General features: G+C 36.1%; 1 protein-coding gene across 7 annotated transcripts in view; it reads left to right on the top strand.

The window, feature by feature from the left end:
* The window catches only part of SEC24B (SEC24 homolog B, COPII coat complex component), an 84748-nt gene that overhangs the window by 13254 nt on the left and 44350 nt on the right, over positions 1–27144 (top strand). For 3 of the 7 annotated variants that reach the window (XM_057310002.1, XM_057310001.1, XM_057310003.1), the window contains exons 2-5: positions 5925–6674; positions 16079–16249; positions 24455–24529; positions 24836–24940. In XM_057310002.1, coding sequence (XP_057165985.1) covers positions 5925–6674; positions 16079–16249; positions 24455–24529; positions 24836–24940 — 1101 coding nt within the window. The remainder of the gene's footprint in view (positions 1–5924; positions 6675–16078; positions 16250–24454; positions 24530–24835; positions 24941–27144) is intronic. The other 4 variants (XM_026499170.4, XM_026499169.4, XM_026499171.4 and 1 more) reach the window with 2 other exon arrangements.

The following is a 27144-nucleotide window of genomic DNA, read 5'->3' on the forward strand; positions in this document are numbered from 1 at the left end:
ATATTATTCAGACATTTAAAAATCATGATGGAAAGATATTCAAGTCAGGCTACATAAACAAATCACTAAAAAATGTACATTATAATTCTACTTTTGTTTAACTAAATTAATTAGATAAATCCAAAAAGAAATTATTGGGTAGCTATGCATCAGAATATTGATAGCAGTTATCGCAGGTAATAAGATTATGGATGATTTTTATTTGATAATTTCCTGTACCTCTTTTTGCAATGACTATATATAAAATTTGTAATAAGAAAAATACTTCTAGAGTTATTTTTCAAAAATTTGACCATCCACATATATAACTAGTTTATCCTTTCCTCCACAGCCTTTGTCTCTCTCTACTTTTTAGAAGTATTAAAATACCAGCAGTCTTGTATGCTGCAGAATCATTTTGAATCCAAAAAAAGATGTGCATCTAAATTATCCCAGGAAGCCAGTTACTTTTGTTTTCTTTAGAAATCAGTAGCATTAATGAAATTTGGTAGTACCTCAAAATACTTCTATAATTAATGTTTCTACTAATGTCCAGCTTAAATGTTTAGGCCTAGGTTGAAAGCATTCCATACATACTGATATTCTCCTTTCTCTTTGTTTTTTTCTGTCTTATAGTTATATTCAGTAGTAATTTAATGTTAAGCTGCACATGTAATTTTAAATAGCAAAAAGAAGTAAAATCAATTTCAGTTTATCATATATCACAATATATAAAGAGCAAATTAAAATAGCAAAAAACTGAAATCAATTTCAGTTTATCCAGTTATCACAATATATAAAACATTGTCATTTTAACAGGTATTCAATATTAAAAAATTACTGAGATATCTTACTTTTTTCATATTGTTTTTTTAAAATCCAGTGTGTATAAACTTAAAGCACTTCTCAGTTCAGATCAGCTGTATTCTAGATGCAACAGCCACGTGTCACTACTGGCTTCTGTACTGGGTAGTGCAGGTCTCTAGCACATGTATATAGTGCCAGGTGTTTTTCCCTCTTGTGATAGATCCAGTTTTCAGCCCTTAGTTGTTTTTAATCTTTCTTTCTTTCCTGGTGTACCTGATTCAGTTTTTTTTTCTGTATTTTACTTAAGCTTTATAGCTCTCAAATAATATATTCTAGGAAGGAACTATTTTTCTAACAGAATAGGACAACTTAGTGCGTTCTGTGTATATATATATATATATATATATACACACACACACATATTATGTTTAACTTATTTGAAGATAACATTTTCTTTTGTAAGACTTATTGAAACTATGTTGTCTGGACTGCTAAGAATATGTTAGGTAAAGATGGATGTCTTTCAGTTTTAGAATCTGGATTCTGAACTTTTTTTTTTTTTTTTAAGATTTTATTTATTTATTTGTCAGAGAGAGCACACAAGCATGGGGAGCGCCAGACGGAGGGAGAAGCAGGCTCCCTGCTGAGCGAGGAGCCCGATGTGGGACTTGATCCCACGTCTCTGGGATCATGACCTGAGTCTAAGGCAGACGCTTAACCAACTGAGCCACCCAGGCATCCCTGGATTCTGAACTCTTAAAAATAGTAATTAGTTGTTGCTTTCAGTTACTATTGCTACATGACAGATTATTCCAAAACTAATGGTTAAAACAAATATTTTATTCTCACAGATTCTGTTGATCAGTAATTTGCACAGAGCAGAGTCCAAAATGGCTTTTCTCTGCTCTATGATGTGTAGGGCCTCAGCTTGGAAGACTCAAAGGTGTTTTGATGGCTGAACTTTGAAGTGATCTGGAAGGCTCATTTATTCACATGGCTGGCACCCGGGCTAGAATGACTCAAAAACTCGAACTTTAAACCTGAGTGCCTAAAGGGACGGCTCCATGTGGTTTGACTTCCCCAGACCATAGCAGCTGTGGAATAATTGGACTTCCTACATATCCAGCTGTTCAGGGATCCACATGCAAATGTTCCATCAAACAACATAGAGACTGAATTGTCTGTGACCAACAGGGAAGTCACGCAGCTTCGCTTCTGTCAGTCTTTACTGGTGGAAGCTCTTATAAGCCTGCTCAAATTCAACAGAAGTAGACAGATTTCACCCTTTATTTATTTTTTTTTTTTAAAGATTTTATTTATTTATTTGACAGGATACAGACAGCCAGCGAGAGAGGGAACACAAGCAGGGGGAGTGGGAGAGGAAGAAGCAGGCTCCCAGCAGAGGAGCCTGATGTGGGACTCGATCCCATAACGCCGGGATCACGCCCTGAGCCGAAGGCAGATGCTTAACCGCTGTGCCACCCAGGCGCCCCAGATTTCACCCTTTAATCAGCATAGTATCAAAGAATTTGGGGACCATGTTTTAAAACTACCACAGTTACTGAGAGAATTATAGGAAATACAGGCAAATGAAACTGCTAATACTAATGAAATGCCCATAATTTACTCTACAGATTGTGTTAAAAATAAAAGAGCATAGGTTTATATAACTTCTGTATTTGTAATATTTGCCAGGCTTGGTATTAGAGTATGCAGAAGAAATAAAACTTTAATATTAGTTTTGGTATTATAGCCTAATAAAGTTACAAGAGTTATCTAATTTATTTTATTTTATTTTAAGATTTTATTTATTTATTTGATAGAGGGAGAGAGGGAACACAAGCAGCAGGAGTGGGAGAGGAAGAAGCAGGCTTCTAGTGGAGGAGCCTGATGCGGGACTGGATCCCAGAACGCTGGGATCACGCCCTAAGCCAAAGACAGATGCTTAACAACTGAGCCCCCCAGGCGCCCCTATCTAATACATTTTAAAGTTGAAGAAAATGTGTTTCTTGTTAGGCCACAGTAAGACAAATTTTTAAAAAATATTTTACTTATCCTAGATGCCATTTTCTTTTCTTTTAAGCTGATCCTTATGTTTATTTTTTTTAATAGAGGCTTTTGAAAATTGATTTAAAATATTTGAAAGGAAATATTTTTCTTCCAAAGGAGTCTTGATTCATTTATCATTTTGACCAAATTATTTTCACATACTTCTCATACATTTAGAACATTTAGATCTTGATATAGAATAAGGAATGATGAGCACCAACATATAATTAGCTGTGCACACCTTCACATTCCCCCAAAGTAAGTGCTTTCTTTGATGGACTGAGAAGTAAAAAGGTTTCCTCTGGTGGGTAGTTCACTTCTGATAAATTTTAGCATCTAGATACAACATTCCTGTTAAAGTTTTAGAAGAATGACATTTGAGTAGCTTGGACATACTGATGATTATTTCCCTGTTTTCAGATCATGTAGCATGGACGAGCCACATTATTTATTAAATGGATAGATATTTGAATATTATCTAACTCTGACTTAGCTCCTCTCTTCACTGATAAAGTCTTAACCAGTGTAGAGTTTTCTGAGACTGAAGTCAAGAGTAGCAGACCATCTTTGTATATTTAAGGAAGGGAGGGAGGGAGAACATTTCACATTTTTTTTGGCACGTTAATGATGACTCTTTTCCTTTTAAGTAAATAAATTCTTTCAGGTGAACTATAACCATGTAAAATATCCTGTAAGAAAAGGAAATTATACACCCAGTAAAATGGTGTTACTGAGTTTGGGTTCTTTGTATACTTCTTGGAATTATAAAAGTATGGATGTTATTTTTTCCTTATAGTTTGATTATGTAAGTTATCTTTTTTCTGCCATAGAATCTGTATTTATGTGATCAAAATTAAGATGCCACTACATTATTGAGTAGAAATTGAAAAGAGAATAAGGAAAGATAAGCTCTATTCATATATCTTTTATAATAAGTATTTTTACATTTTTATGTTTTATATTTTTACACATTATCATAACAAGGAATACAGTGGCACTTCCTTTGTGTCAGTGAACTTAAAACAGCTTGTAAATATATTTTTTTTGTTTTCTGTTCATTTGAGGTATGGCACAGATAACGATTTCCCTCCACAACATAGGAAAATTAGATTCTGGGATAAAGTTTTCCTTAGTTGGAACCAAGGCTGGAATTCCATTGTTTGGGATGATGGACCATTTGCTGGGCTGAAGAAAGCCAGCCAGACTTTAGTATAGTATGGGCGGCAGATCATTGTTTAAAAGCATGGATTTGAGCCAGGTTACTTGATTTATCTTAGTCCTGTTACTTCCTAAGCATGTGACTGTATTAAAGGACTTAACTTCTGTGCATTAACCTAATTTGTAAAGGGGGTATAATGATATCGTTACTTCAAGGGACAGTGAGTGTCACATAAGGTAATATGTGTTTAATGATATTTATAATATTAATAAAAGTAATACTAAAATTAATGTTAATTTGAATGGTATTGATAAAAAATACCATTCTGTAGTGATCAAAGAAATGAATATATGTCAGTGTAAGTATTAAAAGCATTAGAGGAAAACATGAGTATATATTTATATAATATTAGAATAGGGAAGGTTCTTGAAGTATGATTTAAAAATGAATAAGGTCAAAAAACAGTAACCCAAGGGAAAATACATGTAGTACATAATAATAACATAAGGTTAAATATCTCAATGTACAAGAACATTTATAAATCATTATGGAAAGCACAACCCTGTGGGAAAGGGGCAAATAACAAAGGAATACACCTAAGTAGCTAAGAAATATTTGGAAAGATTCTCAGCATTATTCATAGTTAAGTACTGAAAACTGAAATGTTTCTCCCCTATCAGGTTGGCAGAGATTGAAATGTTACTCAGTGTTGGGATGATGAGGCATTCCTAAGCATTTTTCATAGAAGTTATAAATTGGTAGACTTTTGAAGAGATACTTGGCAATAATTGTCAATTTTAAAAGCACAAACCCTTTGAACCCTCAGTTTCACTTCTAGGAATTTATCCTATAGATTCATCACAGAGGTTGATCTCATAAATATAAGTAGTTCACTCTCTGAAATATTCATCAAAGGAGATTTAGTAAATAATATTACATCTCTAATGAAATACTGTATAGATTTTTAGAGGAATAGTGAAGATTTATCTATACTAACAGAAGGATATTCAGGACACATTAAGTAAAAGAAAAGCAGGTTGCTGAACTATGTCATGAAGGATACACAAAAAGCCATTAAGTAATAGCTACGTGTGGGAAGGATATCAGCTACCAGGGAAAGGGGGAATTGTACTTTTTACTTTGTATTCTTCATTGTTTGAATTTTTTTTTTTTTTTTTTTTTTACCATGGGTATGTTGTTACTTTTATTGTTTTAGAGAAGCTAATAAAAAAGATTTGCACTTTGTCTATACTGGGTATAATAGTTACCTATTGCTGCATAACAAAATGCCCCAAAATTTAGTTGCTTAAACAACAGATATTTAATCTCATAGTTTCTGAGGGACATGAACTTGGGAGCAGCCTCACTGGGTGGTTCTGACTTTGGATGTCATGAGATTGTGGTCAGGCTGTCAGCTGGGGCTGTAGTTTTCTCAAGATTCTACTGGGTATGAAGAATCTGCTTCCAAGCTCACTGATGTGGTTTTTGGCAGGCCCCAGTTTCTCCTTGGCTATTGGTCACAGAGTTCAGTTTCTCACCTCATGGATTTTTCCATAGGGCTCTTCACAATTTGGCAGCTTTGTTCAAGCTGAGTGATCTAAGAGAGGGAAGCCAGCACCCAAGATTAGGCTAATCTTGAAAGTGATACAACATTACCTCTGCGATGATGCTATTGGCCACACAACTCAGTCTTGGTATATTGTGGGAGTGTTTAAACTCATATAGAAGGGTATGAATACCAGGAGGTAGGGATCTCTGGGGGCCATCTTGGAGGCTAGGTACCACAGCGGGTCTATAACAGTATATATCTTTTGTGACAATTTGGGATTATGGAGAAGTAAATTAATTAGGGCAACATTTGATGGGAACTTAGCTTAAAAATTAGTTATCTCCTTGCCAATCCCTATAAGTGTTTGCTCTTCTTTTTCAGGTCCAGCACAGAGTCAAATGCAGGTTCCATCGGGGTATGGATTGCATCCTCAAAACTATATTGCTCCCTCAGGACATTATCCTCAAGGACCTGGGAAAATGACCTCATTGCCATTGGACAGCCAGTGTGGTGATTACTACTCTGGTCTCTATACGGTACCGACACAAAATGTGGTGACTCCTAATACAGCAAGCCAACAACCAGGAGCACAGCATATGTATGGCAGGGCTCCTCCTGCCCCTCATATTGTGGGATCTGCTCCGGGATCTTTCCAGGGTGCCGCCTCATCAACATCCCATTTGCATACGAGTGCCTCCCAGCTGTACTCCCCTTTTGTGAATCACTACAGTAGTCCAGCCATGTACTCTGCCAACTCTTCTGTTGCTTCTCAGGGATTTCCCTCTACTTGTGGTCACTATGCTATGTCAACTGTTTCTAATGCTGCGTATCCTAGTGTTTCGTATCCCTCTCTGCCTGCTGGTGATCCATATGGGCAACAAATGTTTACCTCACAGAATGCTCCGACTGTCAGGCCGGTCAGAGATAATTCATTTTCTGGTCACAGTACAGCCATCAGTCATCCATCACCGCTTCCACCTCCTCCATCACACCAGTACCACCAGCAGCAGAGTCTTTCAGGATGCAGTACTCTCTCATGGTCAGCTTCAGGCCTTTCGTCAACCCAAGATAATCTCATCCGAAACCACACTGGCTCCCTGGCTACAGCCAACAGCAACCCAACAAATACTGGTAGGTTGAATGGAAAGTTCACCAAAGCATGGCTGAATAATCAGTGCATTTCCAGTCAGGTTTTTATTTGCCTGAAGGTTTAAGATGATATTGCTTAATAGAAAAATCGAAAATTAACTCACCTTTGCGGTTTATCTGCTTTATTTATTGTGATATTTTACAACCTCTCCCTGAACCCTTCCCCTTCACCAGTTCAGTTAGCCACCCAACCGTCACCTTGCATTGCTGTGTTCCTTGTCATGACTGGGATCTCAGTCAATATTTAGTGATATATTTTATGCCTCTGCAGTAGTTGTCTTTAGTATGAGGTAGGTCAAGGGCAAAAGAGAAGGGTCTATTTGGGTATATGCTTTGTTAGCCACTACTTTCTTTTTTATATTGTTCAACCTTGGGACAGTTACTATTCCAGCCAGAGCCCTACTCACTATAGAATACCACCCTGTTTTCTCTGAGTGAGCCCCCATTAGTGATGCTTGCAGAGATTTATATATATATATATATATATATATATATATATATATATATATATATATATATACACACACACACACACACATACATATATAAAATATGTAGAAATACATGCTAAAGCTTATGTTTTCTCTTCCCAAATTGGTAAATTAAGATGAAGGCTGGGGAAGATGAAGAAAGATGCATGACAAATAGTCTTATAGTTAGTCTTTCTGACCTTCCTAAACCAAGATGTAGTTAAATTTATTAGTTTAAAAATTATGTAAGTTATGTAGTCATTTTAGTGTGGCATTTCCATATCATATACTCATTTTAATTCAACTTGTAGCTTGAACATAACAAAGTATGCTCTTGAAATGAATGAAAGTATATGTAAAGAATGGGAACTGGTGAAGCTGTGGTCGTTTTCTGAATGATGTCTTTAAATTGCACATCAGAGTCCAAATAGCCGTGAGTCAAGGATGCCATAGAAAAGTATCCTTCCCAGGACAGTTAGATTATTTAAAATTAGAACTTTGGAATATTATATCTGAACCGTATATTTGAGATCATCTATTCTTTCACTGCTGTTATTTAGAAACGCTTTTGGCTGCAAGCAACTAGTACTGGTTTAAACAAAAAAGGTGGTATTTTTCTCACAGAACAAGAAGCCTAGGCGGATGTAGTGGATCCAGATGTCCTTAGTGTCTCTTCTGTCCCTAGTCTACCATCCTCTGCATGTCGATTTCTAGAAACAGGATAACTTTGTGCCTGTAGACATCAGGTCAGAGTTAAAAGCAGGAAGAACGGAGAGGAAAGAAGATGGGGTGATGGCGCTGACAGACTTTCCCTGTCGTTTGCCATAGCTGTTTTAAAAGACAATCCCTTATTTTAGGGAAGGTTAGAAAATGAATATTTAGCTTTGTAGCCTTCACAGTAGAGGCAGGCAAGAAAGAAAGGGGTTGGCATTGACTGGGTCTTGGGTAAATCAACTTAAAGCATCTGTCACAGTTCCCAAGTCTGGCTGTGCACCAAAATCGCTTGCACGGGTCGTGATCTTCAACCTTACTTACTGAGCTAGAGTAGACTCCAGGCTGGTCTTGGGAATCTGTAGGTCTGACTTGATCTTACGATGCCTAGTAAAAAGTCAAGTTCGGTTTCTTTTTGTTTTACAAATGAGGAAAGCTATCCAAGTTAGGTTGCCTGCTTGTGGTCATTAATGTTAGAAACCAAGTTTGTCCTGGAGCTCAATTTCTTTGATTCTCAGCCTTCCCTTCTCAGAATGAGGGCTTTCTGTCCCCTAGAAATTCTGTTTTCGTTCTCTTCTTTCAGCAGTGTTTTTATAGATCAGCTTAGCTTAAGGTCCCTCTGACTTAAGGATTTTGTGACTTTCGTGACAAAAAAAAAAAAGAAAGAAAGAAATACAGGTAATTCCTGTCTTATTTCTGAGGTGGGTGTGGGACCCTGGATGGAACCAATTATACCGAGATGTAGGATCAGGGAAATATGGGGCCACTTGGCTAATGAACGGAATACCTAATTGGGAAGTACTATCCCTGAAAAAAATATTAAATAAAGAATAATTATAAAATTACCTTCTATTTGAATAACTAGTAATTAGTTCTTTATATGTAGAGATGGGGTGGGGTATATTTCTATTCTTTTAATCTTAGTACTATACTGTGAAAGCCGTAATAAATATAATTTTAGAAATTAATTCATGTTAAGCCGGGGGGGGGGTTGTGCCTTTGGATTGGTAAGCTACTTTTAAATTATAGTTTGGAGATTGACATATATCAGGTTAATTTGATACTTGTTTTTCACCATTTCAAAAGAAATAAAGAGGTTACTTTTAAAACCTACTTTGAAATGAAATACTACGGAAGTTCTCAAATTTGCTCAGTTGAGTTGATGATGTCAATATTATTTTTCTTGGTTCCCCAAGTAACTTAGTAGTAATAATTCACAAGATATTTGACAGATACCACTGTGTTTCTCTTAGAAATTTAAAACATCCCTTGGTAGTTTTTTATAATGAAAAAATAACAAATGTACATAGAAGGAGTTCAAAGAAATGGCTAAATGGAAAGTAAAAGTTCCCTACCACTAGAAATTTTGGCCACTAATTTTCAGAGATAATCGCAGCAATTTTTTGTGTGTCCTTCTCAAAATTCTCTACACATGTACAAGTATCATAAGCCACACGTAACATACTTAAGTTAATCATTCAATAGCAAGGAACTATTTTGTATGATACAATAAATAACATGAAACTATTGAAATTTGTAATTTTTTGGTTAATTTATGTTACTTTTACTAAATAGAACCTACTTAATCTTAGCACATAAATGTACTATACTGGAACGTAATAAACTGAATTCATTTTAAAAAAACAAAACATCCTTTGGAACCCTGTGAATTTTTGCCACGGTGACTTGGGTGCCTAGGTACAAGGTTTGGCAACCATGAGAATATTGATTTAAATTTTCTAGAAAGACAGACAAGTTTTAATTGCTTTGGATGCCCTTAAATAATATTGTCACATTAGAATAATGATCTTAGGTATTAAACATGGTTTTGGGTGAAATTCAATCATCAAGTAATTAAAAATGATTGCACTTTTTTTATTACTTGATTATACTAGTTTCATTTTCGGGTGTAACAAAAGTTCTTAAACAACTTATTAAGTGTTGGCGATCCGAAAGCATGAGCCTGAGTTAAGTGATTACCAAAAACATACTGCTGTATACATGATGTTATTTTTAGGCAGTCATTGAGTTCATGTTCAGAAACATTGGAATAAAAGAGAACTTTAATTTTATCTCACTCGCCTCTTTATTTTATAAGAACATGTTGGTATAACTCAGCACTAGAACTTCAGTTTTTTTTTTTATTATTATTAAAAGGTCTGTCCCAAGTAGGTATGTCTTGGGTGCTATGTTTGTTAACTTAGGGTGAAATTTTGGCTGGTGTGTAAAAAATGTCATTTCATTAGAACTGCTACGGTAGGTAAATCTCTGAAGGCTTAGAAGGTTTTTTCTACTTTGAGATGAAGTTAGTTGAGTGTGACTTCGGGATAAAAAGATACCATCTTTGATAGCAAGATGAGTATTGAAACATCATTTAAAATTATTTTCTTAAATTTTTTTACTATCCCTTTGTTTTGAAAAGTATATAATTTTAAAAATTAGCAAGATAAATCTTGGCTAAGAAGTAAGAGTTTTGCCAGAAAATATTTCATTAAAATTATTTTTACTTTTTTTGCTTAAGAATCACATATTAATAGCATATTATGAAATAGTACTGTCTAGTTAATAGTGTTTTACTATGTGCAATTTTCTAAAACAAAAAGCATTTTAAAAGTTACTTATAAAAATAATAATAATAAACATCTATATAATCCTGTATAAAAATCCACAATATACATGACATCAGTATCCACTTTCTGATAAAGTAATGTTTTATCTGTCATCTTGGGGTACTGATGTGCCTGAGGAAAAGCAAAATAAATTCTCAGTTTTCCCTCATATTTAATATTTGAGCTGCAATCTGATGAATTCTTCATGTATAAAATAAATTGGAGGCAAAATAAATATTTAAATGTAAAAGGCGGAATTTAGAAACTTTTTAGAGAAAGTATGGAAGACTACGCTAGAAACTTGACTAGAGAAGGATTTCTTAAGGATAACGCAATACAATAAATTATAGTTATGAGGAGTAAGCGTGCTCAACTTGACTAATTTCGAATTACGAACTTTTCAATGAAAGACATGGAGAAAACAAAAGGACAAGCCATAAACTGGGAGGAAAAAATTGAGAATACACAAATAACACATACAAATTAATAAGGAAAAGAGCAACAACCCAAGAAAAAAACAGAAGATGAAATGAAAACATACTCGACCTCATTAATAATCAGGAAAAGAAAATTAGAGTGGGATATCTTTTTATACCTAGCAGCAGAATGGTAAAATTTGAGAGTCTGACCATACCATTGGCAAGGATGTAGAGTAACAGAACTCTTAGACACTGTTGTTGATAGGAAGATTTATGGGTTCAGTATTTTAGGAAAATTTGGCATTAGTGGAATTGAAGATAGCCATATTCTAAAATGCAGCTATTCCACTTATAAAATTTGGTGCATGAGTTACCCAGACTCTTGTTAAAATGCTGGTTCTTTTTTTTTTTTTTTTTAAAGATTTTATTCATTTATTTGACAGAGACAGCCAGCGAGAGAGGGAACACAAGCAGGGGGAGTGGGAGAGGAAGAAGCGGGCTCCCAGCGGAGGAGCCCGATGTGGGGCTCGATCCCAGAACGCTAGGATCACGCCCTGAGCCAAAGGCAGACACTTAATGACTGTGCCACCCAGGTGCCCCTAAAATGCTGGTTCTTATTCACCAAGTCTAGCATGGCCTGGCCTAAGATTCTGCATTTTCATCGTGTCTGCAAGAGGTGTTGCTAGCCCAGTGACCACACTTTGAATAGGAAGGCTCGAGGGCACCACGTCCTGTTCTAGATGTGTAGCACGTACAGGAAATGGTGACATTTATTTGGGATACTGGGCTAAAAGGACTAGTCTGCTCTCTAGGCCAAAAGCGCTTATTTCCCCCAGGCTGCGCCCAGGCTAAGGGGATTCTGAGGCTGCACACTTACACCCATTTGAGCCGCGGCACACACCTTGGGAAGCACCGCCCTGGAGAAGCGTGCATATCTGCACCAGGGACATGTTCCTGAATATTTATAGCAGTACCGTTTGTGGAAACAAAAAAGTGGAAACCCAAAAGTCATTATAGTGGAATGGATAAGGAAATTAGATACTTCCAATGGACTGCTGAACAGAAGTGAACATGTGATACAGGGCTGCACTCATTAACATGAGGCCCAGAAATGTCAGGTGGGAAGTCATGGGAGAATACATGCAGTACGATACCATCACCAAGTTAAAGAGCAAGCAGAACTAATGCTTAGGAATACTTGTCTGTGTGGTAAACTATTTAAAAATGAAAGCAAGGGAATAATAACCACAGTTCAGGAGGGAGGACTTCTGTGAGGAGTACCCTGACAGCATCAGCAGTTTTGGAAATGTTTCATTTTCACAGCTGGATGCTGAGTTCGTGGGTATTTTCTTATGGTTTTATATGTGTATATATGTACATATGCATATAAGTATCACATAAACTCGTCTATACCAATTATTTTATTAAAGAAAAAGCTTTGTGACGTCAAAGCAGGGAGTCAGTGTATTCCTCTTTACTGGGAGAGAGCATGGCAAGTTCAAGGGACTGGAAGACGACCAGTGAAACTAGAGGAGAACTCAGGCCAGGATGAGGCTAGGGACTTAGGATCATTCCAGGCCTCGTTAACCATGTTAGGAAGTTTTGAGGATAAGATGTTTTGTCTCCACCCTGAAGCACTGGCAGAATTTTGAAGGATTATAAGCATGTTGGAGACTGGCTGTAGTGTTCTGGAACAGAGAGGGTCTTTGTTTACTTATCTTTGACTTTGTGCTTGGAACTACTTTTGAAAAATTAATTGTGGGAATAGTTTGAGGCCTAGGATGATGGAGCTGTTCGTGATAGAGGTTTTTTGTTTTCTTCTGCCAAGTGCCTCTAGGTACTACCAGCTTATTGCACTAATTCAAGTCCAGAACCCTAGACTTACTGGACTCGGAGTGTTCTGAACCAAAGCCGCTGGTGTTTGTAAGCGCTAGTTTCCCGGTTTGTCCTTATCCTGAGGTTATAACCCTTCGGAACACTCTCTTCAAAGTGGAAGTACAGAGCGCCTTATCAGGTACTCCATCCGGCGCGCCCTGGCATGTGTCTTCTGTTTCCCGTGCCCCGCAGGGCCACAGAAAACAGCAAATCAGCTTTGTAGCAGAAGGTGAAAGCAGCTTTGAGTGTTGGCTATTTCTCTGAGTTTTCAGTTTTGTACAGATTTTGGCCCAGACATTCATTAATAGCATGTTAGGTCTTTGATGATTTTAGAAAAGTATTTTTAAAAATAGTTTTTAGGGCGTCTGGGTGGCTCAGTCAGTTAAGCGACTGCCTTCGGCTCCGGTCATGCTCCTGGAGTCCCAGGATCGAGTCCCGCATAAGCAGGGAGCCTGCTTCTCCCTCTGACCCTCTCCCATCTCGTGCTTTCTCTTGCTCTCTCTCTCATTTTCTCTGTCTCAAATAAAATCTTTTAAAAAAATAGTTTTTAAAGTTATCTTTAATGGGAGGTTTGGTCTTTACCTCACCCATCCTTACTGTCTCCCGCCCCTTCCTTTTTCTCCATCACCCAATGTTAGATGATTTTATCTTTCTTAGTTTTCACTTTGTACTGTTAAATATACTTATCACTCTGTTACGTTTTAACGATTATATCAGTTATCTAATTCTGGTTTAAAACAAAAATGACGTTATTTTTCATAGTTCTGTGGGCTGGTTGGACTGTTCCTCTGCTGGTTTTTCCTGGACTCACCCATGTGTCTTCATTTAGCTGGAGACTTGCCTGGGTTGGAAGATCCTAGAACTTCACTCATGTGTCCAGCAGCTGGTGCAGATAGTTTACTGGAGTACCTAGGTTTTTTGACACTTAACTAACTTCGTTCCATGATAGTCTCAGGGCAGCATTTCAAGGGCAGAAGGGCATAGCTACAAGGTGTCCTGAGATTTGAGTTCTGGGACTTACATACCATTACTTCTGCCACATTCTGTTGATTAAAGCCAGTTACAAGGTTAGCCCTAATTCAGAGGGAGGGAAAATAGACTCCACTTCTTAATGAGAAGAATTGCAAAATATTGTGACCATGTTTTCAGTTTCCCACAATGATGTTTGTCCTCCCTGAAAATGATGAATAGCACATTTAGACTACCTTCCACCTTCTTTCCCATTCCCCATATTTTTCATTTGTACACTATGGGGCATATAACATATTGCGGGTTTTTTTTTTTCTTAATTTATATTTATTTATTTTAAGTAGTCTCTATCCCCAGTTTGGGGCCTGAACTCATGACCCCGAGATCAAGAGTTGCATGATTTTTCGATTGAGCCAGCCAGGCACCCCAACATATAACATGTTTTGTTCTGTCACCACATTCCTTTATTTGTTTTAGTCTTAGCACTTCTAAGTTTGTCTCTATATGCACACACACATCATGCATGTTTAAACATACGTGTATGTACATACATGTACACACATACATGCATATGTTCAGTATATTTTCACTGCTCACTACTAGTTTTTTGCCATAGGTCTTTTTTCCTCTGACTTTGAGATATAATTGGCATATTACATTGTGTAAGTTTAAAAGATACAATGGATGATTGATATGTGACATATATATGTATTACAAAATGATTACCACAGTAAGGTTAGTTAATATATCCATCATCTCACATAATTACCTTTTCTTTGTGTGTGGTGAGAACATTTTAAGATTTACTGTCTTAGGGGCGCCTGGGTGGCACAGCGGTTGAGCGTCTGCCTTCGGCTCAGGGCGTGATCCTGGCATTACGGGATCGAGTCCCACATCAGGCTCCTCTGCTATGAGCCTGCTTCTTCCTCTCCCACTCCCCCTGCTTGTGTTCCCTCTCTCGCTGGCTGTCTCTCTCTGTCAAATAAATAAATAAAATCTTAAAAAAAAAAAAAAAGATTTACTGTCTTAGCAACTTCCAAGTTTATAAAACAGTATTGTTAACAATAGTCACCATGTTGTACACTGGATCCCCTGAACTTACTCTTCTTAAAACTGAAAAATTATGGGGGCGCCTGGGTGGCTCAGTCAGTTAAGCCTCTACCATCAGCTCAGGTCATGATCCTGGAGTCCTGGGATTGAGTCCCACATCTGGATCCCTGCTCAGTGGGGAGTCTGCTTCTTCCTCTGACCCTCCCCCTCTCATGCTCTCTCTCTCTCTCAAATAAATAAAATCTTTTTAAAAAAAACCTGAAAATCTATGGTGACAGATTGTAAGTCAGCTTACTGTAGTGAGCATTTTATACTGTATAATTGTCAAATGCTATATTGTACAACTGAAACTAATATAATATTGTATGCCAGTGGGTATATTTCAATAAAAAAAATTTACGGTTTGTACCCTTTGACCAATATCTCCCTATTTTACTCCCTCCAACCCCCACCCTGACACCAGGCCCTGGAAACTACCATTCCACATTCCACTCCGTTTCTGTGAGTTCATGTAAGTGAGATAGTGTACTATTTGTCTTGCTCTGACTTACTTTACTTAGCACAGTATCCTCAAGGTCCATCCCTTTTGTCACAAGTGGCAGGATTTCCTTTTTTATGGTTGAATAATATTCATGTGTGTGTGTTTTATCCATTCCTCCATCAGTGGACACTTAGGCTGTTGCCATGGGTTTTTCAATGAGCTCTTGGTTGGCTGAAGATTATCCTCTGGATTGGGGAGTTTGAGCTATCACAAAGGCCTAGTATGAATCACATGTACTTTATCCCAGACATCCAACCTACTGTTACCATTGAGTCCTTAGTTACATTTGAAATACAGATGACTAGTAGGGGTAAATAAGACATGACAGTTTATAATACAAAAGGGGAATCTCAGCTGATACTAGAAACAGTTGTGGAATTCATGGACTATATTACTGCAGAAGCAAATGACCTCTATTCATTTTATCTTAGGTACCATTATGTAGTACAACAATGAATTAATAGTAACGATCATTAGTAAAAATTGGGGTTCATTTTGCTTAAAAAGGTAAGGAGGCTTCTGACATGTTTTAGGAAAGTTGCTGTTAAAGATTATTAAAAAATTTGGTAAGTTTTCAGTTTTTCTGAAATCATTTCTTTGGATCTCCTTATTTTCTCTACATAATTCTAGATAAATGTGATGCCACTGATGTTTCTATAAGAACTTCAAATAAACCGTATTTTGTTGGTATTTCAATATTTTCGAGTCGATTGCTGTAGATGAAATAGTTTTTTGTCTTCAGTTGCAGATTCTTTATCTTGTCCTGTTATGCAAAATGTTAAGCCTCTCAAGTCCAGCCCAGTCGTATCCACTGTTTTACCAGGAGCCTCAAGGCGAACACCTCCTGCTGCAGATCGCCCAGCTGAGCCCCTAGCCTCAGTTACACAGCCGTCAGAGCTGCTACAACAGAAAGGTATTCGAAAAATTTATTATGTATATGTGGAGAGAGCACATACACACATACATATACACGCACACTGATTCCAATAGCTGATTTTATGATTTTCTTACATTTTTTTTTAAGTTTATTTATTTATAATCTCTGTACCCAATGTGGGGCTCAAACTCATGACCCTCAGTTCAAGAGTCATATGCCCTTCTGGCTGAGCTACCTAGGTGCCCCTCAGATAGCTGAGTTTTAAAAAGTCAAACTGTGTAACCGTAATATATAGACAATAAGAAGAAATTTATAGTCTCAATTCAAACACTGTTTTCTTTGTATATATTAACTTATAGTCTGTTTAAGATTATTTTTTACATAATTGCAATCATAGCTTATATACCATTTTGTATATTGTGTTTAAATTTATTAAATTATACACAGTTCTTCATATTCCACATAGTTGTTGTAGTCATTTTCATGGCTAATACTTCCTTGTTTCAGTGTATTCTAATTTACCAATCCATCCCTCTACTATGGAACATTTGTTTCCTATTTTTTAAAGGTGGTTATAGTTCTCTTTTAGGATAAAGCGTCCAAGATTTTTTTTATTTAATCTCCATATACTATTTGATGATTTCTCTACTTGTTATTATTATTAGTGAAAGTAACTTTTGACCGAATTTTGGAAATGAGAAGGGTGAAAATGCAACTGTAAGCCATACCTTTGCAGCATGGACAAACAGTACCGTTGATTCATTTGCTTGTTTAATATTCTTCATGTGTTAAATAAGTGACAGGTAACTAAAATGTGTTGTTTTGACCCACTTTCCCTACTTTGCCTTTTATTTTGGCAGTATTTTGTTTTCTTTCTGGCTAAAATTCTGAATCTATTGATGTTTCCAGTTGAAATACTGTGTTTTTCATTTCATGAGAGATAACTGAACTGTTATTAGCAATCTATAGTTCGTGTTTCCAGAGCAACCATTAGTAATATCTTAGGGACTATACTTACTATGTAATGACAGCTTCTCGCCTTGAATATAAAGAATTCTCCTTCTCTCTCTCTTATGTTCTAAAACTCAGAAAAAGCACCTTAGGTTGATCTCACTACTTATTATCTGTTGAGTATGTGGTCAAGAGTACTTTCTATCATTTGAGCAGATTATACATTATAAATTTTCTTATTTGGCTTTATAGGAAAACCAACTGCAGCATCATGGAGTGTCCATTGATTCCCAACAAGCCAGTGGGTATATTAGGAATAAAATCTAGTTTTTTAAAAGCATTTGCCTTTAAAATGGAGGACTGGTAGGAAAGTTTTGCTTATCATGAGTAGAAAAAAAGGGTAGATTGAACTCCTAACCAAATGAATGGTATCTTTCCTTTACATCAATGACTGCCTTCCTTTTCTTAAATATTATGCTTGTTTTGACCCTTCACATTGCCCCTGCTAATATCTTTTTTCTTAGTATATTTTCCTTTTTACCATTTTAAGTACCATCCTACCATTTTACTATAAGTGACATTTTGCAAACCACATTGCCACAAAATAATCATAATTTGTTTCCTTTTTTCTTACTAATAAGATAGATTTAATAAGATAGATTTGAAAAGAGGAGCTACCATTTATGGAGCATTTACAATTTGCCGGATACTTTATATTTGTTATCTCATTTAACCCCCATTGCAATCCTATAATATTATCTCTGTTTTACAGATGAGAAAAGTGAGATTTACAAAGATTAGGTAATTTCCCCAAGATTATAAACTACTCTGCCCAAGTAGCAGAGTGAAAGATTTTTAACTCAAACCTTTTTATCTTTCTATAAAATGCGGCTGAATTGTTTTGTTGGCTGTTAACAAACTTTTGATGTACCTAGGAGAAGCTCCTTGAATAAGTAACAGAAAAGAGAATACTAGAAACATTTGAATTGTAACTTCTAGTGTTCCTTTTTCTCAAGTAGGAGATTGGTTTATTTTAGTGGCCTCTTTACCTTTGAATAGATCTGGGATATACAACCTAATTGTGTGAGGAAGGGCTACCATGTTGTGTAAGTTGTGGTTTGTGTGAATGGTGCCTTTTGTAATTGGGTGGTGTGTGGGCTGCATAAGCTATGCTGTGGTTCTGATATGACTACTAAAATATTAATGCTTAAAAGAGATTAATATTTTTTCGCAGCTTCAAAGACACCCTTACTTAGTTATTCTCAGAAGGACCCAGCATTCTTATACTGGTTTTAAGACAGGAGGCTGCAAAGTTTTGCTCCATATCTCCTAAAAAGTTTTTGGGTAAACTCTGTAACATCTAAAATTGACATTGACATCTAAAATTTTTAACCAGAAGTCTAAATAGTTGAAGGTACGTAATTTTTCAACATAATGCATATATTGACTTTTAAAATAAATATGTTATATTATTCTCTGTATCCACTAGAATGAACCTACCATCATCCTTTTAAAAAAGGCCCAAATGAGCCTTTCTTTAACATTTTTCTCCTTAATGTCATACTGTTTCTCCTGAATGTAATAATATAATGTATTCTTAAGCTAGAAACTCCTTTTAGCATTCTGTCATACTTCTCTGCCATAGTAATATTATATAAGTGGAAATTTAACATTTTACTTATTGTCTATGACCATAAGTGTCTAAGCATTAGCATTTTTTCTTCTGGATTGAACTGTCAACACTATTATTGTTAGCATATAGTTGGTCAAAACAACATATAAAAAGTATGAATTTGCGTATTTTTTATGCAAAGTAAATTTTGACTGGAAATACATCTTTCAATGAGATGAATGGCTCTCCCCCATCCCTACCATAGCTATATATGACTCATTACTAAAATAAAATAAACTTTATTTTTTTTTAATTTTTAAAAGATTTTATTTATTTATTTGACAGAGAGAGCACAAGCAGGGGGAGCAGCAGGCAGAGGGAGAGGGAGAAGCAGGCTCCTTACTGAGTAAGGAGCCCGATGCCTGGCTCGATCCCAGGACCCTGTGATCATGACCTCAGCCAAAGGGAGATGCTTAACTCACTGAGCCACCCAGGCGCCCCTAAGATAAACTTTAGATAAATTTCATTCATAGTTTCTATTTTCACGCATATAATTGTTAAGAAACTTTGTTCAAGTAAAGTAGATTGGAATGGTATTGAAAGGCTTTTGTTAAAGCAGTATTGTTCTTTGGAGTTTTTTTAATGTGTTCAACCTTCTGAGTTACAGGTCAGAAATTTTTATTGTTGTTTGTTAGATTTAACTTTCCAGGTTGTAGATGGATAGTAGCGTTATTACTTTCACGTAGCAGTTTACGATTTTGAAATACCTTTAACTTTTATTATCTCAGTTGATCATCAGGTGAAGCAAGCATATCATATTTCATCTTCCTTTTATAGAAGAAGAAATTGAAGTTTATAGAGTTTAGGTGTCTTACCCAAAAACACAAACTCCCTAGGTGGGGTGCCAAGATCAATATAGATCTTCTGCCTCCAAACCTAATACTTGTTTTACTGAATCAGCAGTTATTCAAAATATTGTGAATTTCATTGTACCATTACCAGTACAATATCATATCCTTTAAATGTATTTTTATCAAAGACTTCAAGCTGTGGTAGAGGTCATTTGTTTTACATGTGCTATCTCGTATAACCTAATTGTCAAAGGCAGTCTTCATTTTCAAACCAGTGAGACAAATTTTATTCTTCGTCAGAAAATCTAATTTCATTTTTTTAGTCTAAGGAAATGTGTTCCTGGAGTTTCAAAGGAGTATCATAAGCTCCACTGAGAAATAAATTATAGCATATATCTCCTAAGCCAAATTACTAAAAGTAGTCAAATTTAAATGTCAAAGATCTAATATGGTTAATTTTCCTTTTTTATAGTAGGTTATAAAAACTAGACAATGAGTCGATATGCTGTTTTCATTACCAAATTTGAAATAAAGCAGTGCAGCATGTACTTAATATGCTATTTACGAAGTGAGGACTATCTTGAAAAGCATTGATTCCTTTGGTAAATATATACATTGTGTGTATCAAACTCTGATATTTGACTTTTTTAAAATATTTAAATAGGAATCAAGTATAAAAATCAGAAATAACTGTTGATTTCATGAGACATCATGATAAAAATGTTCCCATGTAATAAATCAAAAAAAGAAAAACATATACCACTAAGTGATAATGGGTTCCCCTGTTAGTAAATATTTTTTTTGTTGTTAAAAGGAGGCAGAATTAAATATTGTATAAAGGAAAAGGAGGTGAGAAGTGATTATAATCCTTATAAATACTTTCTGATAAAATAGGTTGCAAAATACTTTATTGAACATCTCATATTGACTCTGAAAGAAATTATGTAGAATCTTTATCTGTTAGTTTTATCCAGTGTATCTTGAAAAAAATTGGTCATCCTAGAAAACATTCTACTTGTTTTTAAAAGAATTTATATTGCTAAGAATACTGCTCTGTTGAAATGTTCTTTTTTTAATGACTTGCCCTGTTCCCTATAGGGATAAGTATTAGGAATAGCTGAAAATAAGTGTTTTTAATTAAATATACACAAAAACACGTTTTTAAAGTTCAATAATAATAGCTAATAATTATATAGTATTTAGTATATTTCAGGCAACATTTTAAGCTTTGAAATATATTAATTCATTTAATCCTCACAACAACCATTTGAGGTAGTTATTACCTCTTTTTGCAGATGATATAAATGAAAACTAGAGAGGTTAGTAACTTGCCCAGGAAAACGTAGGTGGTAAGTGATAGAACCTAGAATTGAACGTGGAATCCCCATCTTTATTCATAGTGTCCTGAATATGAATTCAGTGTCCTGCTGTTTGTTTAGTCTTATTGTTTTTGCTTTGTTCTCATGGGACTTTTTTAAAAAAAGCAGGGGGTTCTCTTACAGTAGTCGTTTTTGAGCTGCGTGTATGCAAAATTATTAAATAAATTCATCGTCACTCCCACCAGTCTACTTTTCAGTATTTCTGAATTAAGAATATTCCAGCGAGGGGCGCCTGAGTGGCTCAGTCGTTAAGCGTCTGCCTTCGGCTCAGGGCGTGATCCCGGCGTTATGGGATCGAGCCCCGCATCGGGCTCCTCCGCTAGGAGCCTGCTTCTTCCTCTCCCACTCCCCCTGCTTGTGTTCCCTCTCTCACTGGCTGTCTCTCTCTCTGTCAAATAAATAAATAAAATCTTAAAAAAAAAAAAAAAATTCCAGTGAGCACCAACCCTATTTCTAACCTATTTTGTCTTTAACTGAAACATGTATGAAAAGGTAAAAGAAAGTCTGTAGATACAGGGTGCCTTGATTAATCATTTAAGGAAGGAGGAAGCCTTCTTTCCCTTTAGTGCCAGAGAGATTTTTATATCTCAGGGTTATGTATTATGGTAAGATGTAGGTTAAGTTAAGAGTATGTGTTTCCTTTGTAAAGTGAGAGAATGGCTGTCATTAACATAGGCACTTTCTTAGGTGGGTAAATTTTAGAAAGAGAGTACTATGGAAATTGATTCCCTTAAAACCATTATTTTGCAAAGACTTGGAAAGTCTTATGTGTACCTAGTTTGAAGACCAGCTTAGAAAAGATAACACTCAAAAGTCTGACCTCTTGAATTTAAAAAGCTAACTTCCACGAGGGATTTGTTCTCTTAAGACTAGTTTTATTTTTTCCCAGTGTAGCTGTATCCAGGGAACAGTGAAGATGCCTTTTATTAAGCAGCTCCAAGGATATGGTCTCCTGGAGAGTTTTGCCTGAAGGTACTTTAATATGAGAGGTAGTAAACTGAATGTCCTTTGTAAAATATCGGGGCCCAGTTGATAACAAAGCTCTTCATCATGTTAGGTTCTGTTGTGAGGTGTATCTTGCTTTTTGATTTACTAGATTCACATCGTGAAAGCTCTGATTAAAACAGAGTAAGTTAGGATACAGCATTCCCGCCCCATTTGGTGGTGGTGGTAGTGGGTGGAGTGGGAGGTACTCCATGTACATTTCTCCAGTGGCTTTCAGGCTGAGCTCTAGATGTCATACTCTACCACCTCATATATGCAATCCGAGTACCTCATACGTAGGTTCTGGCTCTTAAAGAAGGTCTAAATCAAGGCACTGGGGAAGTTCGCATAACCATTCACATATCCTGGAGTAGATGACTTGGCTGTCACTCCCCATTTGTTGTAGTTTGCAGGTACTGTGCCCAGCCTAAAGCAGGGCATTTAAATAAGGATTGATAGTTAGTCTGGAGTCACAAATAAAAATGTCATATTCTTGTGCCATTAATATTCTCAAGAATTAAACAGAGTTTACTTGGACAAGCAAAGGAAGGCTAAATTCTGAGCCTAGTAAGAGTCACAGCAGGGGAAGGCTTTAAATCTTGACACTTTTATCCTTAGCACTTCTCAAAAAGGATTGCATCTTTTTTCAGGGAAGTATAAATGTGAGTATGTTGTACGAAATTCTGTTAATATAGTACATTGACATTCATAGTATAAGATAAAATGATGCAATATTACTCTATTCTGTCTTATTTATAGGTTTGTTCCAGTGCACTAAGTAGTTGCTCTTTAGATTTTTTTTTTTTAATCATTGTATAGCCATCTCATTTGTTTCCAATGAAGCATTGGATATTTTTCCAATAATAAGTGAATCTGTTTTTAATTCAGTAAATGTGGAGGAAGAGAGGAGTGTTTTATCATACATACGGGTTTGTGCTGTAGTTTGGCTCCTTTGATTAGTTACACAGTCAGCAGTCTGAATATTGAGTCAGTCATGAAAAGAAGGGATTCTCTTCTGATTTTTTCCTGCTTAGTGGCCTCTCTTAGTGCAGTAAATGGAGTTTCTTCTTTCTCGTTTCTTCTTATTGTATACACACACTTGTACTTTTTAAAGTGCAATGCTAATTGCTTTTTGAGAAAGTACTTCATTTTTAAAGAGGTTCTTAAATTGAGGAGTTTGTTTTCTCTAAAATCTTTTTACAATTAACTTGTGTTTAATTGCAGACTTTTTAGTATATTTAATGCAAGGTCTAGTATTAGTCAAATTTTCGTTTTAAATAGGCTTTTGTTAGAGGAACATGCCACTGTGAATTTGGTCTTTCAAAGTATCAGATTGATTTCTTGTATTGCCTGAATTTATTTTAGTTCATACTGATTTTTACTTTCTCAGATGAGTTTGTGGTAACTACTATCTTATCTATATATATTTTTGAAAGCTTTTATTTATGAGCGAGAGAGCAAGCATGAACAGGGGGTGGGGAGGCCAGAGGGAGAGGGAGAAGCAGGCTCCCCACTGGGCACAGAGCTGCAAGGTGGCTTGATCCCAGGACCCCAAAATCATGAGCTGAGCTGAAATCAGGTGCTTAACCAACTGAGCCACGCAGGCGCCCCTGTTTTATCTGTTTAAAAGATGTCTCAGCAAAGCCAGCAGATTTTTTTGTGACTTATTTGGTCCTAGTGGGAAGATCAAAACTTCACTCATCGACAGTTTAACCTTTGCTCTCTTCTGAGCTTAAATTTTTCTCTTTAATAGCATTTTTCCTATGATAGACATGAGTTATATTTATTAACGTAACATGCTAGTTTTACAAGGTCCCCTGAAAGAAAAAAGAAAGAAAGCATCAGCGGACTACCATGTGATTTTGGTGGAGCAGGGCTTTATTGTGCTTCTGATATTGTGCAATGTCCTTAAAAATTAACACATGTTTCTGTGTTTTTTCTTTTATTTTTTTTTCAAGTTGACTTACAGATTTTCTTTATAAGGATACTTATTTTTATATTTAATTGGGATTATTTTATTTTCCCTCTTATAACTTTGTGAATGTTAATTTTTAGCCTCATTTTACCAGATTTATTAAATAAGAAAAATACCCAGTCACTTTTTTTGAAGAAGTGTTACACAGTTAACAGCTGTGCCTTTTCCACACTATCTTCCTTCTCAGCGTGACTTACACAGAGGACCAGTCTCATCCACCTGCTTTAGACTGACGTGTAGGCAATAGGCTGAGATGATTGGCCATCTCAGAAAAGTCCCTGTTTTGTGATTGTCACACTTGTAGGACCACAGTTAATGAGCTTTTTTTTTTGAGCATCTGTGAGCAGAGAACTATTCAGAATACAGTTCTTTTCTTTAACTGTCATTCTTTTTCCGTTATGAGAACTGAGTTACCATCAAAGTGGCATGAGCAGAAGGAAGGTATCAGGTGTTTGCGTGTGTGTTGAATGCGGTATAAATTCATTTCAGTGGAAATGATCACTGCTCACCAAGAATGTACAGTCCCAAAGGAAGTACACCACAAGGGCCCCAAGGTCAAAGAAGGTAAACATGTATAGAGCTCAGTAAAATTTTCAGAGTATCATTGCAGTTTCCTAACTATTGTCAGTGTAATACGTGGTACTTTTTTCACACTTAAACCAGTTCATGTAAAAGCTGCTTTTACTAAACTGCTTTGCAGAAGTTTTCTAACGGTTCCAGTTTTGATAATAAATTTGCTAACATTAAAATGCATGCTGGGATGTTCTTTAGAATGCCAGAGTTCTTTCTCACTTTTAATGCAATGTCAAAATTTTATTTCTCATCTTTCCTGTTGGTTTGACTCTTGTGTTTGTGCTTTCCACTTTACAGGCATGCAGTATGGTGACTATGTTAATAATCAAGCTAGCTCCGCACCAACTCCCTTGTCATCAACTTCCGATGATGAGGAAGAGGAGGAGGAGGATGAGGAAGCAGGTCTGCTTTAGCTTTACACCAGTTCTTGATCTTTTCCTACTCAAATTTTCTTTTTATGTCCACAGTCTGTGAGCCTTTAAAAAAAAAAAAAGTGTCTGCAGATTTAGCTCCATGGACTTGGTTGCTTTGGGTTATAGACGGTTGGGTCACTTGAAATGAGGTGTTTTGCTTGTTTGTTGGTTTTATTTTTCCTCCTTTGGATACCTTTTACTATTTTATAAGTAACAACGCATCTTTCATGATGATAGAGTGCTTTCTTCTTTCAGAAATGCATTTCTCTCATGTCACGTGCCAAAGAATGAGCCCTAACTGAGGCTTTTGGCTTATGATTGCTTTAGCACCCTTTTAGGAATAATGTTTTATTTTCTGCTTTGCATGCCACTTTAATCTGATCAAAATGAGCCATATGGATTTTATAATAGTGAAAGAGAAATTGGCAATGTTTCTTTGAGGTCCTTTTTTGGCCCTTCTTGTCATATATTTAAAAGACCCAGAATTTGTAGTTATTACCCTGCTTCTTCAAGTAGTAGTTCACATCTTGCTAGTGAAGAAGTTGTATATACGATTATGTGTTGCAACCTTTTTAATATCTTTTTCTGGCTTTGCTGGGTAGTACGCTGCTCAACATTAAGCAGCTCAGTTCCTTCATTAATTCTATAGTTTAAGACAACCAATAAGTGCTGACCTTTCCAGTTATATATAACCATGATTCTCCTTTGGTCATCTTTTTTTTTTTTTTTTAAAGATTTTATTTATTTGACAGAGATAGAGACAGCCAGCGAGAGAGGGAACACAAGCAGGGGGAGTGGGAGAGGAAGAAGCAGGCTCCTAGCAGAAGAGCCTGATGTGGGGCTCGATCCCAGATCGCCGGGATCACGCCCTGAGCCGAAGGCAGATGCCCAACCACTGTGCCACCCAGGCGCCCCGTCCTTTGGTCATCTTTATTATTGAGTAGAAGGACTTGCTCTATAAACAATATGTTTAAATACAAGTTTATTTCTTACGCATTTTTTAAATATTCAGATCCTTGTGCACAGTTTGTGGAGGGTAAAAACAGAAGGTTATAGATGGGGAGTAATTTTTTTTTTCCTTAAATATGTAAACACCCATCTATCTTTTTGGATTTTTTGTAATTTTTAAATTTTATATAATTTCAGTCTTACAGAAAACTTGTAAGAAGTGTAAAAGAAACCCCCATGTACACTTATATAAACCATTTTCGCCCCACTTGCTTTATTATTATGTCTTTTTTTTCCTACATCATTTGCAAGTAGGTTGGCGTTACCATGTACCTTTACCCCTCCGTACCGTAGTATGTATTTCCTCATCGTAAGAACAGTGTCTTACGTAACATAAACGCAATACAGTATTCAGGGTACTAAACACTGATGAGGATCCAGTTGAAGGTCATCCATTGAATTTTGTTGCCACTTCTATTTAGACTCCTTCCATCTAAGACAGAACCTTTCTTTTTCTTGACTTTGACATTTTTGAAGAATACAGGCAAGTTGTTTTTCAGAATGTACTTCAATTTGGGTTTATCTGATGTGTCCTTGTGATTAGACTCAAATCATGTGTTTTTGGCAGGATTACCACAGAAGTAATGTTGTGTTCTTAGTGCGTCCTGTCCAAGACACATGATGTTGATTTGTTCCCATATTGATGATGTTAACTTTGATCACTTGATTAAAACGGTGTCTGCCAAGTTTCTCCACTGTTAAGTTACCACTTTTTCCCTTTGAAATTAATAAGTAATTTGTGGGGAGATTTTTTGATAGCATGTAAATGTCCTGTTCTTAATTAAACTGTCACTCAGTTTTAGCATTTATTAATGACTTTCTAATTCCAACATTCCTTCTATATTTATGAGTCAAGATTTCAGTGTAAAGGAGAGCTTTTTCTTCTCCCTCGTTGACTTCTTTGGGTTCATATTGACTCATGGATTCTTATTTTATTCACTCAGTAATAATCCATTACAATCATTAGTTATTTTGATAGCAGCTTGTCCTAGACATGGCCAGTGACAGCTCCTTCAAACTGTCTTTTGAACATGTTCCCATGAATCTTGAAGCACTTACTTTAAGCACATTGAGGCCTCCGGAAGGTATTCCTAGCTCATCTTACACTGCTACAGCCATGGACTGAGCCATTTCTCCAAGGCATCCCGTTTCCTTTAATGAAGAAGGGTATTTTAGAAACAAAGA

This window comes from Ursus arctos, unplaced genomic scaffold, assembly GCF_023065955.2.
Source record: "Ursus arctos isolate Adak ecotype North America unplaced genomic scaffold, UrsArc2.0 scaffold_11, whole genome shotgun sequence".
In the NCBI taxonomy this organism is placed as follows: Eukaryota; Metazoa; Chordata; class Mammalia; order Carnivora; family Ursidae; genus Ursus; species Ursus arctos.